This window comes from Silene latifolia, chromosome 7, assembly GCF_048544455.1.
Source record: "Silene latifolia isolate original U9 population chromosome 7, ASM4854445v1, whole genome shotgun sequence".
Lineage (NCBI taxonomy): Eukaryota > Viridiplantae > Streptophyta > Magnoliopsida > Caryophyllales > Caryophyllaceae > Silene > Silene latifolia.
In genome coordinates this window covers 6,784,523-6,802,773 of record NC_133532.1, presented here as the reverse complement: position 1 = coordinate 6,802,773, position 18,251 = coordinate 6,784,523, and the positions used below count along the sequence as shown (strand labels likewise).

At 35.3% G+C, this 18,251-nt stretch overlaps 4 protein-coding genes across 5 annotated transcripts in view; all 4 read right to left on the bottom strand.

Moving 5' to 3' along the window:
* The window catches only part of LOC141591545 (tropinone reductase homolog At5g06060-like), a 106,066-nt gene that overhangs the window by 21,963 nt on the left and 65,852 nt on the right, over window positions 1-18,251 (bottom strand). The window lies entirely within an intron of this gene.
* LOC141591534 (subtilisin-like protease SBT4.13) lies at window positions 134-5,233 on the bottom strand. Its single transcript, XM_074411899.1, has 10 exons — window positions 4,965-5,233; window positions 4,498-4,595; window positions 3,910-4,001; window positions 3,454-3,700; window positions 2,294-2,774; window positions 1,781-1,875; window positions 1,480-1,695; window positions 1,275-1,386; window positions 967-1,180; window positions 134-792 (listed from the first exon to the last, which is right to left on the bottom strand). Exons 1-10 carry the CDS (start codon window positions 5,055-5,057, stop codon window positions 260-262), a joined length of 2,181 nt encoding a protein of 726 aa, XP_074268000.1. The 5' UTR covers window positions 5,058-5,233; the 3' UTR covers window positions 134-259.
* LOC141591533 (photosystem II repair protein PSB27-H1, chloroplastic) lies at window positions 8,226-8,989 on the bottom strand. The gene has a single exon (XM_074411898.1). The coding sequence runs from the start codon at window positions 8,880-8,882 to the stop codon at window positions 8,331-8,333; it is 552 nt and encodes a 183-aa protein (XP_074267999.1). The 5' UTR covers window positions 8,883-8,989; the 3' UTR covers window positions 8,226-8,330.
* Window positions 9,715-13,165, bottom strand: LOC141591532 (uncharacterized). 2 transcript variants are annotated; one of them, XM_074411896.1, is made up of 7 exons: window positions 12,828-13,165; window positions 12,677-12,728; window positions 12,517-12,576; window positions 12,374-12,424; window positions 12,216-12,274; window positions 11,414-12,124; window positions 9,715-10,098 (listed from the first exon to the last, which is right to left on the bottom strand). In XM_074411896.1, exons 5-7 carry the CDS (start codon window positions 12,250-12,252, stop codon window positions 10,088-10,090), a joined length of 759 nt encoding a protein of 252 aa, XP_074267997.1. In that variant the 5' UTR covers window positions 12,253-12,274; window positions 12,374-12,424; window positions 12,517-12,576; window positions 12,677-12,728; window positions 12,828-13,165; the 3' UTR covers window positions 9,715-10,087. The 2 variants fall into 2 exon arrangements, with proteins under 2 accessions (XP_074267997.1, XP_074267998.1); XM_074411897.1 differs by having other exon boundaries at window positions 12,216-12,270.

Below are 18,251 nucleotides of genomic sequence, written 5' to 3'. Positions count from 1 at the left end.
CTTGTTTTTTTTTTTTTTTTTTTTGGGAGTTCAGCTACAAATCTTCTGAAATATATATAATCACCCTAGTACAGATGATCATCACGCTTAGATAATACTTCATTAGTTTCACTAATTTCGCGATGATCAATACGTGTCAAATAAACTTTATAAACGATTATATTGAAGTTAGTCGCCTCCAAATCATTTCATGTCAATTTAAATCTTCAATAATTGTTGCAAAATGAATTCATAGCATATATAAGCTTAGGAGACACTACTAATTAGTGTATACAACAATCGGACTTCTAACACTATGAACCCCATCGGACCAAACTAAAGAACCCGATTCTAATGATTGAGACGAAAGTCCTTCACCGGACACAATCACTTCAAACGACTTGGTCTCCTTCAATGATTCAAATTTCAACACACTCGGTATCACAGTAATCTTCTTGATTTTGGACCCATTTGTAACTTTTGCTGTATAAGTTGATTTTGCATTACCAACATTTGTAACTCTTCTTCGGAATTTCACAGTAAAACTTTCGTCAGCAACAATTAAAGCGGACATTGAAGGGTAATTAACGTCTTTTGGCGATAAATGACGCTTCTTTGGGCATATCACATTTTTGTTGCCTGTGATTGTTGCAATTTTTTCCTTGGTGTAACCTTCTTTGCATAAAAATAAAATGTAATCTTTACGCCTAGCGTTGTAAACTAACCCGGGATTTGTTGCCTTTACTGGATTAAGATGTCCTGATCCATAAGCGAATTCTGAATCGAAGTTCTGGGATTGGTTTAGAGGTTCAGCTGCATTACCATCCCGAAACAAAAATCATATTAGCGTCTAATTAACAGTTTGGCCCTAGGCTGCTAATGAGAAATGTTCCTCGTTACCAAAAAAAAAAAAGCCAAGTAAGCAGCTAGGCCCGACAAAACTAACCAGACCATAATGGAATAAAGTATACGTAAATGTGATGTAACCTGTGGTCATTAGAGCGGACTTGATCGCTGCAGGGGTCCAATGAGGATGCACGGACTTCAAATAAGCGGCAGCACCAGCAACGTGAGGACAAGACATGGAGGTTCCGGAAAGGATACTGTATGAAACTGATCTGTGATCTAGAGGGGACTTTGATATTGGAGCTTTCGGTGAATAGGCCGCCAGGATGTCCACTCCAGGCGCAGTAATATCCGGCTAGTAGGATTCATAAATGTCGAAACAAACATTATTAGACAGTTCAAATTAAACATTAAAGATGAATATTTCAGGTAGGTACAGTACTACAAACCTTGAGAATATCTGATGCAATTTTATTAGGCCCACGAGAAGAAAACACGGCTACAACAGGCGCAGTTCTGTCGGAAATTGCTTCGCTTTTCTTGATATTGGCTGTAGGAGTTCTGCATTAAGACGGAATCCAAAAAAAAAATTGATTTAGACCGTAAATTATATATAAAAATAAAAATGTGTGTAGATTAATAGTAAAATCATACTTTGTAGAGCTAAGGTAGGATTGAAGTGTTGCGAATTCAGTCTCGGATAGAGAGGCCCCAGGCAAAGGAAGAATGTACGACATGTTATTAGTTTCGGTGGGTGCCAACACCCCAAGGGCGCCTGCCTTTAGAGCCACGTTAAATTTGGAAGGTTCATCGCAAACTAGGATCTTTCCCTTCAGTCGATTTTGATCTAGACATGCTTCTTCGCATAACCTGTAACAATACGTGAAATAGTAACTAAGTTTACGAGAAATAATCAAAAAAAAAAAAAAATAACTCTCCCAGAATGAAAGATTACTTTGCACTGGTCTCGTCACACTGACTTGAGACGTCTTTTCCGTATATTAAAGGGAACTTGTTTCCTTTCAACTTGAATGCATTTACAGAAGTTCCCTGTTTTTGAAAACAACAAACGAGAGATTAACAAGGCAAAGAACTAACTTCCCTGCACTAGACTTGTACTCGGGTCAGGCTAGGGCCGGGCCGGGTTCTCCTGGTCAGACCCGGGCCAGGCCGGGAGGGCAGGCGTGACCTGGGCCGGATTGGGATATGTTTGATCCGGTCCGAGATGGCGGGCCTTACCTATTTATTTTTGCTAAAATGGCGGGCCAAGGACGGGCCAACCTGGAATTTTAGGACCCGGGACATGCCAGAGCTAGCGGCAGGCTAAGGTCGGGCCGGGCCGGGTCAAGCCAGGTTGCATGAAGTAACGGGCCAGGATGGGCCGTACTGATGGCCAGCTCTACCGTGCACATGTGAGACCGTCTCATACAAGAATGACTGCAACAAGACGGGAATAAAATAAACGTACAAGGATAGTGTTTCCGTTGCCAAGGATGACTTTTTCGATGATTTGTCGATCAGTAGAGCTAGCAGCAACAGAGAAAACCCAAGGAGCAATACTTCCAACAGTACCGGGTTCATCGCCTTCATTTCCAGCAGATTGTACAGTTAAAATACCGCGCTCCATAGCATGAAATGCACCAATTGCAACAGCATTCTCATCAAATACAGTTGGTATTCCTCCAATAGATATCGTGATCAAGTCGACTCCATCAGCTATTGCATCATCAAATGCTGCAAGAATGCTACTTTCTTTGCACCCATTTGTATCACATACTTTATAGACTGCTATTCTCGACGAAGGCACTCCTCCTCTTACTGTTCCTTTTGCTATTCCGAAAAAATCTATGTCTTCTACTGCTCTTCCTGCTGCTGTTGATGCTGTGTGTGTTCCGTGACCATCATCGTCCCTTGCATTTCCCAAGTACCCCCTCGCGCCTATTATCTTCCTGCAAATTTCATGCATTTTTACCATAAAATTCGGCAAATTCTTATTTCAGACGGGCTATTTCCCGTTTTAAATAAGACAGACCAAATATAGTCATTTTACGATAAAATGTTAATATTTTCTGATAAAATGTTACCATTATTTTTAGGGTAAAAAGTGACAACTTTAGTAATAACATTTTGTCATTAAATGGTTACATTCTATAAAAAAAGGGTGACATTTGATCCGTCTTATTTCAGACCGTCTAAAGCAAGACTTATTGATAAAATTCTAATTTTGTTGCAAGGTGTACAAGGACGATTTTGATTTTACTGACGGGTTTTGAACTAAGGTCACGGGTTACCCCACTCAATGACCGTACTAGCTATACTACAACAACAACAACAACAACAACAACAACAACAACAACAACAACAGAGCCTTAATCCCAAAATGATTTGGGGTCGGTTGACATGAATCATCCTTTAAAACCGTCTATTTGTGATGGGTGAACGCAAACCTCAAAAATGCGAAAATATAGAAAAAAAAAGTGAAAAACAAAAAGGGACTGAAACACAATACAAAAGAAAGTAAACTTAAGTTTTAAAATCGAAGTCCAGATTTCTTTTATAAAAACTTAGAATTTAAATCGAGAATAAAGATTAAAACGATTTTGAAAAATAAAAAGAAGGATTATTTACCTGTTGCAGGTAAAATCCTGTCCGCCATGACAAACACCTTTCCATTTCCTAGGGACTGGACTAAAACCATCGTCGTAAAAACTAGGTGATTCAGGCCAAATCCCGGTGTCAAGAACACCAATAATAACATTGCTTTCGGCAATTTGTTGTTTATGAGTCGGTAATGGAAGTCCCAAGAAATCCCATGATCTCGTCGTTTGAAGCTTTAGTGTTCTGCTTGGGAAGATCGACACCACTTCCTTTTTACCTGCCATCGAAAGGTTTCGCCTTAGACGGGTTAGATGTACACAACAACGTAACCCGTGTATAAAATAAGTAATGTAGTAAGTCGTTTTGTTTTATTTCATTATATTAAAAAATCAAAGAACATCGAATATTTACCAACATTACGTTGCAAAATTTCGAGTATATGAAAATTTATGTAATTTTGACAGCGGAATTGTATAAAGTTCTTACTCTTGAGAATTTCGTACTCTTTTTCTGTCATTCTTGCAGCAAAACCATTGAAACTCCGGTTATAGCTTCGAGTAATAGTTGCTTCTGCAGAACTTTAGTATGACAAATAATCATCAGTAATTTAGGGTAAAACTCTAATGGGATATTCTCTCTTAGATGTTTTCTTTTTTTTGCAAAAAAACTTTTTGAGAATAAGATGTCTTTCTTTTATGATAACTTTTTTTTTTTCAAATTGACCGTCTTTAAGAGGTCTTCAGTTTGAAAAAGAATTAATTACCAACGTCTTAACTCGTAGTCGGGAATTATGGTCGGTCAAAGTTTGTTCGTTAAAAAAGGTTTAACCAATCATAACTACCGGCTACGAGTTCAAAAAGCGGTGAATTTTTTGGTTTGAAAAAGAAAAATTTAACGTTTTAAACTGGTTTGGAAAAAAATTATTGTCCATTTTCTAAACTTTTTTTTGTGAAAAAAAATGAGGGGTACACATTAGAAAACGAAAAAGTTTAGAGGTACACGAAAGAATATTCTAAATCTAATTTAGGACGGATTAGTTAAATGTATTAATATTAACATAATTGTAAGTCTTACCTTTCCACTAAAACTTGTTGAAGAAGATTAATATGTTGAGATGAAACAGAGTTTGGTTCTGTTTGTTCGGAAACCGAACCAAGGTATACAATATATTCCTACAACATTATAGTAAATCATTAATATTAATGAAGAATGACAAATGGTTTTGCACAATGACAGATGAATTGAGACGATGAACGGTAAACAAATGGCTCACATAATGAGTCAGTTAATGAGGGACCGTAACCTCATAATTTCTATCAAATCGCTAGATTTTGCTTACATTCACGAAGTTCTTTACTATCTGTCTCAGTCAATAGTTTACGTTTAAAAATAAAGTAAATGTAAATTATTCACTAGGATAGACGTAGTTGGTATGCTATCAACAAAACAATTCTCTTAACGAATATATAAATGTAACAAAACTAAACGATAAGAATTGTCTCTAGAATATAAATACGAAAAGATGAAAATAAAAGACTTGCCTTTCTATCATCTTTAACCTCAGAAGACAAGCCCGGATTGAAAACGACGAAGATCGAGACGAGAACAACTAAAAGATTACTAATCTTCACCATTGTTGGATTTTAGAATGAAAATGAAGTATGATAAATAACAGATGGAGTACTATTTATTAAGAAGAAAAATACTAAGTATATTTATGAATATAGAATAATGTCAAAGTGATTCATTGACTTAAAAAAATGTTACTCTCATTATTATGGCAAAGAACAAATTAAATGAACAATGTACTAAATTGTTTACGTTTTCATATAAATTTTATAGACAATTAAATTAGGTCAAATTTTGGATTATATTCCAACACAAATTATATTTTATGATCGACGTATAGTGCGACAGGTTAGTGATCATTTTATGTTAAAATATGGTCAAATTTTAATTAAAAAATGGGGTCACTTTTTAATATAAAATGGTCTTCCTTTATCATAAAATGATCATTTTTCCTCTGACGGTCGTACATAAGACCTATTGTTCCAATATTCAACTAATTAATTGATTAATTAATTTTTTAATTTTTAAAATTTAGACTCCTCCAACACAACTAAAATTCTAAATACAATTTGACTGCGTCTTTTACTGCAGAGAAATAGATGGGAGTTACTAAGTTACCGTTCAAAGTTCAAAGTTCTTTATACAAATGCATGCAGTGAATTAAGGAAGGGGTGAAGTGACTTATTACGTTCATATTTACTGAGTGGACTTAACATACGGAGTATTGTCTATACAATAATATAAAAAGGTAAATTTAGTAGTTACTGTATTTGAGTAACACCTAACAACGCTAAATTATGTCATGTAACATGCTAATTAACGAATAATATAAAAAAGTTAATTGAGTAATTCGTATATATTATTTGTTACCTCCTTTCGACACTTCTGTATAAATAATAATATAAAAAGGTAAGTTGAGTATCTATTTAAGTCGCGTATAATAACACTAGACGATGTCATGTAACAAGCTAATTAACGAATTCTTATCTTTCCATTGTCCATCATTGCTCCAAATTTATCCAGACTCCTTTACTACATAAGAAAAGCATCTTACTCTACTTATAGCATTTGCCGAATCACTTACCTTCCTTCGGTATGGACATCTTAAATAGGCCTCTAATTAACGTTCTTTATCTTTCCATTTGTCCATGTCATTGTACAATTTATCAGATGGATGTTTACTCCTATATTCGGATCGGCTTAAAGGTTATTGAATTGAACTTCACGGAAAAAGTTTAGGTTTTCGGTATGGACATCTTAAATAGGCCTCGATGAGTTCTTCTTTATAGACATTCACTTTTGTATGTGGACATACCTCAACTTCCATACTCTTAGTTCACAAGTACGTATCAGACGATGGATGTTTACTCCTAAATTCGGATCGCTTTAAAGGTTTTTTTTTTTTATTGTAGATAACCCTTTTGTTAACAAAATTCCCATGTAACAATGTAACTTTAGTTCAAAACGAACATTAAGATAATCACGATTTCTCTCTATAAGCTAGTTTATGAGTTTATCGAGAAACTAATAGATACTCTCTCAGTCTTCACGGGTATTCTAATCAAAAGTAAACAAAGAATTTGGACAAATGGAGTATTTGATAAAGAGTATAAAAATTTGACGGGTTTATTACAAATGTATATTATCATTTTCTATGGTGTATCCTCGTTTTTCTTTAAAACTTTGATAGCTATTGCAATGTTATTTGAGTTTAGGGCATGTTTTCCAAACCAATTATCTAGTCAAGTGCCAAACAATTTGAAAAAAAATTAGCTAACGTTTTTTAAAGACACTTAACCATATGGGCTAAAACCAAACACATTGGCAAGGACATAGCAAAAGTGCAAAACCAAACACATTGGCACATCAGAACTCGGGAGTCAGTATGAATTTTTTTCAAATCGGAAGACCTCTTAAAGACGGATCAATTTGGAAAAAATTATCATTATTTATTTATTTTAGATAAAAATTATTGGACGGTCAAAATTTTTCCTACAAAAGAGGATATATCATAAAAAGCGAAAAAGTTATACAACCGTCTCAAAATATCCCATAAAATTTTGATGGGTTTATTACAAATTATATTATCGGGATCCGTGGCAGAAGCGTGCTCGTGCTCTTTACCTTGGATAGCTGCTATAGCAATTTTATTTGAGTTGGGCATGTCCCTCTATTGCCTTCACGTGAAGTGCCAAACAATGGAGGACAATTAGCTAACGCATGGGCTAAAAGACACTTCGCCATATGGGCTAACAAGCAAGGACATAGCAAAAGTGCAAAACCAAACACACTGGCACATCAGAACTTCAGTTTTCTTGTTTTCTAGATAATAGCTATCATTTTGATTATAAAATATCATTATTTTACAATAAAAATTAACTCATGTTTAATTCTTGTTTTTCAGCATTTTTATATTTTATTATAAATCTTTTGTATTTTCAATTTAGGAAGAAATAACCCAAAAATAATCTCACCTTTTTTTTATTACTATAAACAAATGCTAGACTCCTGTTTACTAGAACTAGCATTTTCAAAATAAAATCAGAAATAACCCAACAAATACCTCCCTCAACCCAACAAAGCTCATCCTTTCGAATGAGGAGGTAAGTTAAAACCACATGTATCAAATCTCACACAAAAAAGTTGGACAAGAATGTCGATAGACCCCCATGAAGTCGCTTCCCCACTTACACCTCTCAGAATGTTTATTTTTGTTAGAAAAAATGGTATCCGATTCTGAATTTCACATCCTCGATAATCTTTATAAATTTCAAGCTTTTGAATTCCTAACTAAAGCAGACTTTCTTCTTCACATGGGTCATTTCAGCTAAAGCCATAGCCAGTGGAAATCAGTTACAAAACTGCAGTTTAAATTGTTCTTTTTTCAACTAGAAGGGTTCCCTATAGAAGCAAGCTAACATCCCAACTAAACGCTAGTCGCCTCGTTTCATTCGTCTAAAAGACAATGCAAATCAATAGTAGACCTTTTCCAAATTTCAAACTTAAGTGACGAGATGCAATTGCAACTAGCTTAGTAAGTTATGAGAAGTGATACTCATAATCTAGTCCAAACCCCGTAAGTAACAAAATTATCCTTGTAACTCCCTTAACACAAACATATTTTTGCGACATGAAAATCCTAATCAGTCATACTGATCAAGTTTGACAGTAACAGCAATCGTAATTCTAACATCTAACAAAAATTAGTGCAAATTTTGGATGACAAAAATCTATAAAACGAATTCACCACTCAATTTAAATATAAATAGATCCTCATAGCATCCAAATATAGTTATATTCATCCAAAACAAGTTCGACAAAAAAAAAACAGACGGCGATTATCTTCCTCTAAGTAGAGCCTTTTCAGCAGTGTCCATCTCTTCCAGAATCCTAGCTTTTCGCTTAGCAGGGATAGGAGCAGTAGGACCGAAACTGACATAATGACCGGAGACGGCATTAAGAGCAGAATACATATCCCGGAAAGAAACCCGGCCGAGAAGAGATTTCTCTCTCCTATACTTAGCAACCCATGAATTAGAAGCTTCACGAAGCCCAGCTACAGCATCTGCTACATTCGGGTCATTCCGGTCTAGAGAGATAGTCGCTCGGACCTTGCTGATCACTTCCTCTGTCTCCTTCACGTATTCCTCGTCAGCTGCGTAAGCGGGTGGCGTGGCCGGAGAGAAGAGGGCGGGAGAGAGAATTGCGGCTGTGAGTGCCGCAATGGTGATGTGTCGACGACTGAGGTTCGCTTCAGCTAAGGACACAGTAGTGGTGGTAGTGGTGGTAGTGGTGGTAGAGCAGGTCGAGGCGGGTGACGAAGCGGTGACGGGTTTAATTTTGGGATGGGTGAGCTTGGAAGTGGGAGTGATCAAGGTAGAAGAAGCCATGGTTTCGGGTTTGTAGTGGGAGATGGGGAAAGAAATGGAAGGTTTGCAAATAAGGTTCAAAGGTTAAGTTATGATGCAATGTAGGAGTATTGCTTATCATCTTATCTATAAGGGTTGGTCTTTATGGATGAGAAAAAAAGATGTTGGATTTCAAAGTGACATGGACCTCTAAATAAAAACATATGAAAAAATAAAAGAAAAAGAAGGTACAACTGTACAAGTGTCATGGTGAGAACTACGTAACTACCCAAATACTCACAAAACTCCAGGTCCCATCTAAAATCAGAAGCGAATCGGAAAACTCGAACATTATCCTAAATTGCTAATCATGATAGTAATAAATATCATGAAGATGTAACAATGATTAGGCTAGGCTGGGATAACCAATTCCGAGATCAAGAGTCAAGACTGAAAATGAAACGATAATTCCATAATTTTCAGTTTCGGGTTTTAATGAGGAGAGCATGCGTTTTGCATCGACGTATACTTTCCTGAAATTGACCTAAGTCTGCCATCAAAAGATTGCAGACATGAGTTTCAGAACACACATACCAGGCCCCACTACAAGTTAGCAGCTATACGAGCCACGGAGGACGTTTACCATCATATTAACCCTGGATAAAGAGGAGCTCCCTCCCTTGACCGTCCCAAACAATCAATATATTTATGTTTATGTTTTGACACAAATACCAAGGGAAGGAGGGAGGAAGCACCTTTCGGAAGGTGTTTGGTAGAAAAATAGAGGGAAAATAGACACATCACGGATACTAAAAATGGAATCGTAAATGATTTGACTAACAAACATAAACAATCAATACGTAAACAATTAATAGGAACGGAGAAAATGTAATGGATTGCTTCGAACATTTAAATTTCGTACAGAACGTGTCATATTACAGACCAAGGTATTTTACCAGTGCAGTTCACAGGTCGCATGACTCACATCTAAGCTCTTACATATCATGTTCTTTGATCTCGTCTATCAAATTTACACAGGTTAACATGAGCCAGAAAAGTGCGGGATTTCTCACGTACCTACATAGGTAATGCCATAATCAAGAAGCAGATCTCTTAGCTCTTCAGTCAGTTCAAAGTTCAAAACGATCATACACGAAACTTGACTAGTATGTCTTGTCAGAAGCCCACTACAACCAGGTTTACACCAAAAAAATCTTCACTTGCATATACATCGCCAAATGTTACCCTTATCCATAGCCTGCATTTAAACAAGATAACTGTTATCAAAGGATGTATCTGCAGATTACCATACAGGAAGGGGTTCCTCACATTAACAAACCGTACTACGATCATTCAAGAAACTGTACATATTCCCTGTGTAGGGTGTTACCACAATAATTTTAAAGCTGATGATGGGTTTTGAACACAGATTAAGAACTGTACTTAATAAAACTACAAGTGGTCCAACGCTACCCTTTAGGAGTCGTCAACCATATTCATATGAAGTTTGTTTTGCAGAGTAATAAATTGATAGTCTTTTCTACAGCTTCAACTATAACAAAATAGTTGCCGGGTAGCTAAACTGCAGGAATTATTTCACAGGGAAAAAAAGGAAAAAGAAATTGAACTGGTTTAAACAGAATCTTACAAACAAATGAGAGCAAACCATCAGTGACTGTAACAAGTGGAAACACAGGCCTAGATAACTGTACAAGGGTTGTCATTTAGAAACTAATCCACTTTACTTGTGCCGTTAGCAGTTAACTGTAAATAACAAACACTGCATTTCATGCTCTGTGAAGTCACAACAATTGGTATTTGGGAACACTTTTATTTACTAACAATCTCAATCATCACTTGGTAACGGCCTAAGAGCACACTTACATAGCTCCTTTTACACTTAAGAAATTTACTGATTCGTTGAAGACAGAATGAAGAGACGAACATAAAAGCCGGCCTTGTTCTCAGGATAACACTATTTGTGAAAGTAACACCTAGCCTAAAATTCTTAATAAGGGACATGTACAAGTTTTTAAAATAGAGCCCACTTCAGAAGAGCAGACCCGCAAACAAATAGGACTACTCTCAATGACTGATGAAGAGCTCAGATCATACCAACAACATGACACTACGGCAAACACAAAGGATAAAATTACCCTCCATAAACTTCAGAGATAAGAAATTATAGTGGCTTGCTGATTGCAGGATTATCACTCATGCGCTGACAGCATTACTGGCCTCACCATTCGCAATCTACTACATGCAAGGAAACAGCATTCCCCGGACACAACTTGGCAAGTACAGTGTACCAGAACATCAGAAATTTACAGTACATATCTCGGAAATGCTAGAGGTGGAGACAATACGGCACTTCCAGGGTGTGGTCAGCCATAAGCAACAATTTATGAATAGCACAACACTGACTCAGTAAACCAGAGGATCACCGTTGACAAGTTGACAACCCAAAGCAATTTATTTTAGAAGATAAGTTACGCTTGTAATATTAAACGTAATAGAAATGTAAAGAAGTTACAAGCAGTTACGTATCATATATAATGTAGAAAGACATTTACCTTGATACCTAGTAGTGGAAGAACACCGGAGACAACTCTGAAGCCGATCCAAACGCTCACCCGAGACCACATCCAGCCCAAACTTTTGAGCAACTCCAACAAAAGAACCATCCAACTCTCCTCCAATGGAAATGCTCCTCCAAAAGCCAAACACTTGTTGAACAAGGCAAACAGCGAAAAACTCCCACTCGGACGTCACACATACATTCCTAAACGACAAGAAACCCATGGCAAGACCAAGCCTATACACACGACTACCAACCTTTACATTCTTTTTACTCCTGGCGCGCCTCGCCACCCTATAAACCAACCTCAACCTCATAAGAAACCCAATAGTATACCTTTCAAACCTTGCATTAGCTTTCCTACTATATACAACCCCGCCTCTCCGCCTCCTAGCCAAAACCACCACCATACCAGACTTCCCTTTCCTCTTCTTTCGTTCTCGTTCCCTCTTGTTAATTCTATTCGAAAGTTTCTGCTTTAGAATCTTCCTCTTACCCCTCAAATAACTCCTCCATACCAACCTCCCCAATGAGACAGTAAAGGATAACAACGTCGCACTATCAGCCATATACAAAAGATACAACAACTCTCTACATTGTTTCCTACACAAGTTTTCAGAACTCAACCAAATTTGTCGGTTCAGTTCTTTTGCAATCACGACTTGAAAATCCGCATTGTACCCCATTAACAATATGAATTCAGACACTGTACCACATTCCACAACAAAAACACTTAATGTCAGCATAAACACCTCATATAATTCATGATCACAATCAACAAAATCACTCAAACTTACTTTTCTCTGCAATCCGGTTTTTATCCTTTTCCGACATCTTGCACTTCTCTGAAACCTAACTATATCCAAAATAACTCAATTAGAGCTACTTAAACCTAAAAACTCAGCAAAATTACGCAAAACTGAAAGCAATTGATTCAACTAAAAAACAAAATTACCTTAACTATGCAAATACTTGAGCAAACTCGTTGTCTGTACTTCTCCGTAACCTAGTTTCATCCAAAATAACGCAATTAACACTACTTAAACCTAAAACTAAGCAAAATTGAAAGTAATACATTCAACTAAAAATAAAAATTACCTAAACGGCTAAACTATCCGAATTCTGAAGTGAAATCGTCGGTATGCACTTCTCCGACACCTGATTTCATAAAAAATAACGCAATCAACACTACTTAAACCTAAAACTAAGCAAATTAAAGCAAAATTAGAAGTAATCAATAACTTAAAACAAAAATTACCTAAATTATCCGAATTCTGGAGCGAAATCGTCGGTTTACACTTCTCCGAAACCTAAATTCATCAAAAATAACGCAATTAGCACAACTAAACCCTAAAACTAAGCAAAAAGCAAAATTAGTAGTAATCAATTCAACTGAAAACAAAAAATACCTTAATTAACCGAAAACAGGAGCGAAATCGTCGTTTCGTAAAACCGAACTTCGAAACCCTAGAAAGCAGTAGCGAAGTCGAAAACCGCTAATTTTCGAAATTATGAAGAGAAATTAGGCATGATTAAGGAAAAGGAGGAGAAATCGAAGTGGAGGAAGTAGAAAGAAGAGGTAATAATTGGAGAAAAGTAGGGTTTATGAAGGAATTGAATAGTGAAAATTGGGGGAAATTGAGAGAAACAGTTATTATTGTGTAAGCATGTAACTGGTGTAAGAGAGAGAGGGGGAGGTGGTGTGTGTGAGTGGATGAATGTTTTTTGTGTGTTAGTGTGAGTGTGTGAACCGCGAGATATGTTTTTTGGATTTTAATTACGCGCTAATCTTGTTTTTTGTTTTCGTTTTCGTTTTCCCACCTTGTTTGATTACGATTTACGATCTCGTAAAGCGGGTCGGGTCAATCGAGTTGGGAGCATATATTATATGTTGAGTTATATTGGATTTAAGTTTTTTAAGTAAACTATTAAAATGGGTTAATTAGGCTGGATCAATTAAGTTGGGTTGGGTTTGCAAGTATTCAGCCGGATTGAGTTGGGTATTTTTGGATTCAGGAATTTTTTTTGTGTAAGTTTGTTATAAAGTTTTTTGGAAATAACGGTCAGTATATAAGCGATAATAAACAATCAGGTGGGGTTGAATAAATTCGGGTCAATTCATGTTTTAGGCCAAATTCGGGTCCTCAATTTGGATACGGGTTTGGTTATTCAAGCAGGAACGTTCAAAACTGGTCAATTTTGCTAGGTTTAGTATTAAGTAGACCTGTCAAATGGATCAATCGAGTCGGTTGCGTGACGAGTCAATTCGGGCTTCACAAAATCTCTGGTTGGATGATTTCGAAATTCTTTCACAAGACTATTAATCTGCTATTATCAGTATATCACCTAGTTTGATGGTCGATATTTATAGTCATCTAGCCATGAATAGTTCATAATGGTAATATTTAAACCGTTAATATAACTTATAAGTAACGAGTGCACTCTCCAATCACTTGTCTTTTTGAATTCTTAGTCGTATCAATTGCTCTTTGGCTACATTAAAGTTGATCACTAGTTCACTATTCACTAGTAGATAAATTTTATAACAAGTTTGTTTAATTATTTACTTTGCAAAGAGGTAATGAAATGTTGACTTGATAACTATATTATTTTGGGTGGGATAAGGATTGAGATTGTTGTCAACACTTAGATGCTAAGTTAAAATAAAGTTTAAGCAAATGTTGAATATTCATCATTCAACAGAATCAACCTTTTGCTTCAGAAATCAAACCCGAGTATTATTATTGAAGCTATGGGACTATCAACTATGGGCTAAAAGACCAAATACAGTATACAGATAGTTAATTTGATTGTTGCTGACTTGCTGGGCTTCGAGATGGCAAATTTGTTTTGCAAGCCCGCTTGATCGATAAGCCCATTTGGCCCATTTGGCTAGAACTCACAATAATAGTTAACGGTGTCCACCAGGGTGGAGCTAGAGGGCTAGCAAGGGCGCTCGCGCTCCCGAAAGATAAGATTTTTAAAATTTTCGCCCCCCAAATTTTTTGAGTTTTTATCAAGTGTACCTTATATAATTACTCAGTCACCCTTTTAAAAAATTTCGCCCTCCCAAAATTCAAATCATGGCTTCGTCTCTTGTGTCCTCCCTCATTTGAACTATCTAAGTTATCATTTAATTTTATTTTGTATAAATATTATCGCATTGACTTCCCTAATTTATTCAAACATTTATCATTTATAGTACTCCCTCCTTTTCAATCCTTGTTTACCTTCAATAATGGTTTTTCTAACGTGTGTCCTAAGGACACGCATTAATAAACTGAATATGAAAATATTCATAAGATATTCTCACTCATTATAGTAAAAGTAAGTTTATACTTGCATTTCTCGTGAGAATTAGGACGGAGGAAGTATATTTTTTGTGTGACTTTTTTTAAAATTATACAACAACAACAACAGCATCAGAGCCTTAATCCCAAAATGATTTGGGGTCGGCTGACATGAATCATCCTTTCGAACCGTCCATGGGTGAACGCACGCCTCAAAATACGAATAAAAAAAGGGAAGATGAAAAACAAAAGGGGAGAACGAAAATGTAATGGAAAGTCAAAGTGAACTTAGTGTTACTACCCTATACTGATACTTTCGCCCCATTTCACTACTCTTAATGTTACTACCCTATACTGATACTTTCGCAATTTTCGTTATTATTACTGTTATGTTATTTATACTCGTTATAACTGTTACTTTCACTACTCACGTTACTATTATTATGACATTTATTATGATTAAGAAAACTTTATCTACCAAATTATAAGATACGTTCGCTACTTTTTCAGTTATTATTTTACTATTTCCGTTATTTATCGTTATAGCTTTCATTACTTTCCCTACTACTATTGTTATTACGTAATCTTTCACCTGTAAGATTTCACATTGAAATGAATAGGAGAGAGATGTCGAGTATTTCATCATTGAAATGATAGGAGAGAATTTTGAATATACTCCCTCCGACTCAACTAATTCCTTACACTTTTGCTCATTTGTGATGATTATTTTAATAAAATATAAAGATCTGTAAAGTGAGGTGTGGAGTATAAATTGAGGAGCACTCTATCTTTTTTTTTTTCTTTGGTTCAAACGAGTGAACTATGTTGCGGGATGAAAATCGAACCCCTAACTTCATGGTTGGGGTAAAAGAGCTCTTACCAGTTATCACTTAAACTAACTCTTATTCTCGACACTCCATCTAATGTTAATTAATTTTGAAATGAAATTTTCTTATACTTATAATATCTGAATTTTCTCTTCTCCATATGAATGAGGCCCAGTTTCGATAACCTAAACTTAACCAAGTGAGACCAACTCTGTACACCAACCGATAACACAATGTCACAATACTAACAAACAAAACAAGTTGAAATAAAGTAATGAATCGAATCACAAAGCATCTCAAAAACAACAAAGAACAACCATTCCCAATTCCTTGACCTATGAGCTTAAAAGGCTCATGTTATTCCCACGTTAACATGGATGGTGAAGATTGATTCGAACAGCTACCTTTCTTCATACCCACAATCATAGGAGTCGTATTATTAAAATAATACGTAGTCAAAAAAATTACCAACATTATTGACAAAATGACAAATGCATTAATAATGGAGGAATATATAAATATGTAAGAATATTAATGATAGACAAATTCTTATTTCAGACCGTAAGATCCGTCTGAAATAATAAGACGGATCGTTTTCTCTTACAAAATACTCATTTAGGAAGTGAGTGGGAAATTCCTTATATTTTTTGTCCCACCACCACGCGATTTCCAATTATTAATTAATTGTTTTGAAAATCTTATCAATCAAATTATTAATGATAAAGTTGAATAATTGGGGTCGAGACAGCCATGGTAATGTTCTAATTCTTCCTTGGAGGCTGTGGAAATACTTCTTAAAAAAATTCATTCCTTTCATCCTCAACCTGTCATTTTTAAATTTTATTTATTTATCGGTTAATTATATTTCATTAGCTTTGTGTAAATTATGGATCCAAATATATATGAAAAAGTAATATTATTAGTATCGTTAAATGAGATTCATTGTAAAATATGATTGTTATACAAATGCAGAACGGATAATAATATGTGTTGGTTAAGCCCTTAAGAGAGTACGAGTGCATCAAAGAACATTGCATATGTATCAAATTAAGAGCATGTTGGCCTAGTTTGCTTAAAAAGAGTTTCTAATTTTTAATTTTAATTTTTCAAAAGTAGTTTTCAACATTAAATTGATACTTCTATTTTTATGGGCAAAAACAGAATCCATTTTTGAAATAATGGTTAAAAATAAAATATTTGTCGTTTTGGGTCAGTTTTGAAAATATTTGTCAAAATGGTGTCCACGTAGGCTCGGGATTTTTGGACCTAAAACACGTCACTACCAATGACGTGTTTATAATGACTACGGAAAGAAACTTCATTAAAAAATGGATTAAAACAAACACGCCATTGGGAATGGCGGGTTTCGGAGGGGAAACACGCCACCCCTAATGGCGTGTCTTATGTAATTTTTTTTTTTTTTTTTTTTTTTTTTTTTTTTTATTCAGTCAGTTAAGGAAAAAAATTGTTGTAAAGACACGCCACTACTAATGGCGTATTTCCTTCACAAAACACGTCATTAGTAGTGGCGTGTTTCAGGTCTAGAAATCCCGAGCCTACGTGGACACCATTTTGACAAATATTTTCAAAACCGACCCAAAACGACAAATATTTTATTTTTGACCATTATTTCAAAAATGGACTCGCAAAAACATGGTATTTGAGCTTTGAGAATCTACTATTAGCTTTTAAATTTATGATATCTTTGACCAAAAGGGTTTTTAAGTCCAAAAACACTTTGAAAAGTAAGGCCAAACACACACTAATATAAACTAATTATCTGATTTGTCACTAAAAGGAAAAAAATTGACTGATGTTAAATCAAGTAAAAACTATATTCATTTTTATGACGGATTATCCCTGAATTACGTAATACGGGCTTACAGAGTACGGAATATTAACTATGCACATAAGGTCACATGTAACGCCCCGTAATTTCGGACCGTTAATATATTTCGAAAATAATTAATTAATCAAGTAAAATCTGATATTTAAGTATTTAAAGTAAAAATAATTCAAAGAAATATAATTTTATTATATTTTGAAGAAAAGTATTTATTTTGATAGTTTCGAAATGTTAAAAATAGTTTAAACCGTGTAAAAACTTTTTATTTTGAAATAAGGGCTTATCGGGGGGAAAATGACAATTCTTTTGAACATTGGGTAAACGAATTTGGAAATGGGTCGTATGAGTATTCAATTTTCTTGTAATCTCGTGTTTAAAAACTTTGGTCTTGTCGAATTTGAAATAAAGTAATTTAATTATTATCGAAATGAGTCAAAACCGACTCGTAAAATCCCGACTTAAACCCGTCTCCCTCCTTTCCTTTCTCCCTTACCCGCGGCATCCCCCTTCCCCTTTCTTTTTTTTTTTTTTTCTGGTTTCTTTGTTCTTCAACCTTCTAACATTTCCCAAAACACAAAACATCACTTTTCTATCAAATTCAAGCTAAAAATCATCATAACTTCCTCATTTCTTATCGGTTTTTCGCATAATTTATATTTCCGGAATCCTCTCGTCGAGATCTACAACCTGGTATAATTTAATTTCAGTTTTCTTGCAGGTTGTTGTGTTTGTCATAGATAGGTCTTTATAGTCTCCAACATATATGTTCACCAAATAGCCTTTGTGTTCATGACTAGTGGATTTATATCCAAGTTGGGGCATGACCTCGTTAATTTTGATAGTAAGTGGTCGAGAAGTATTAAACCCTTT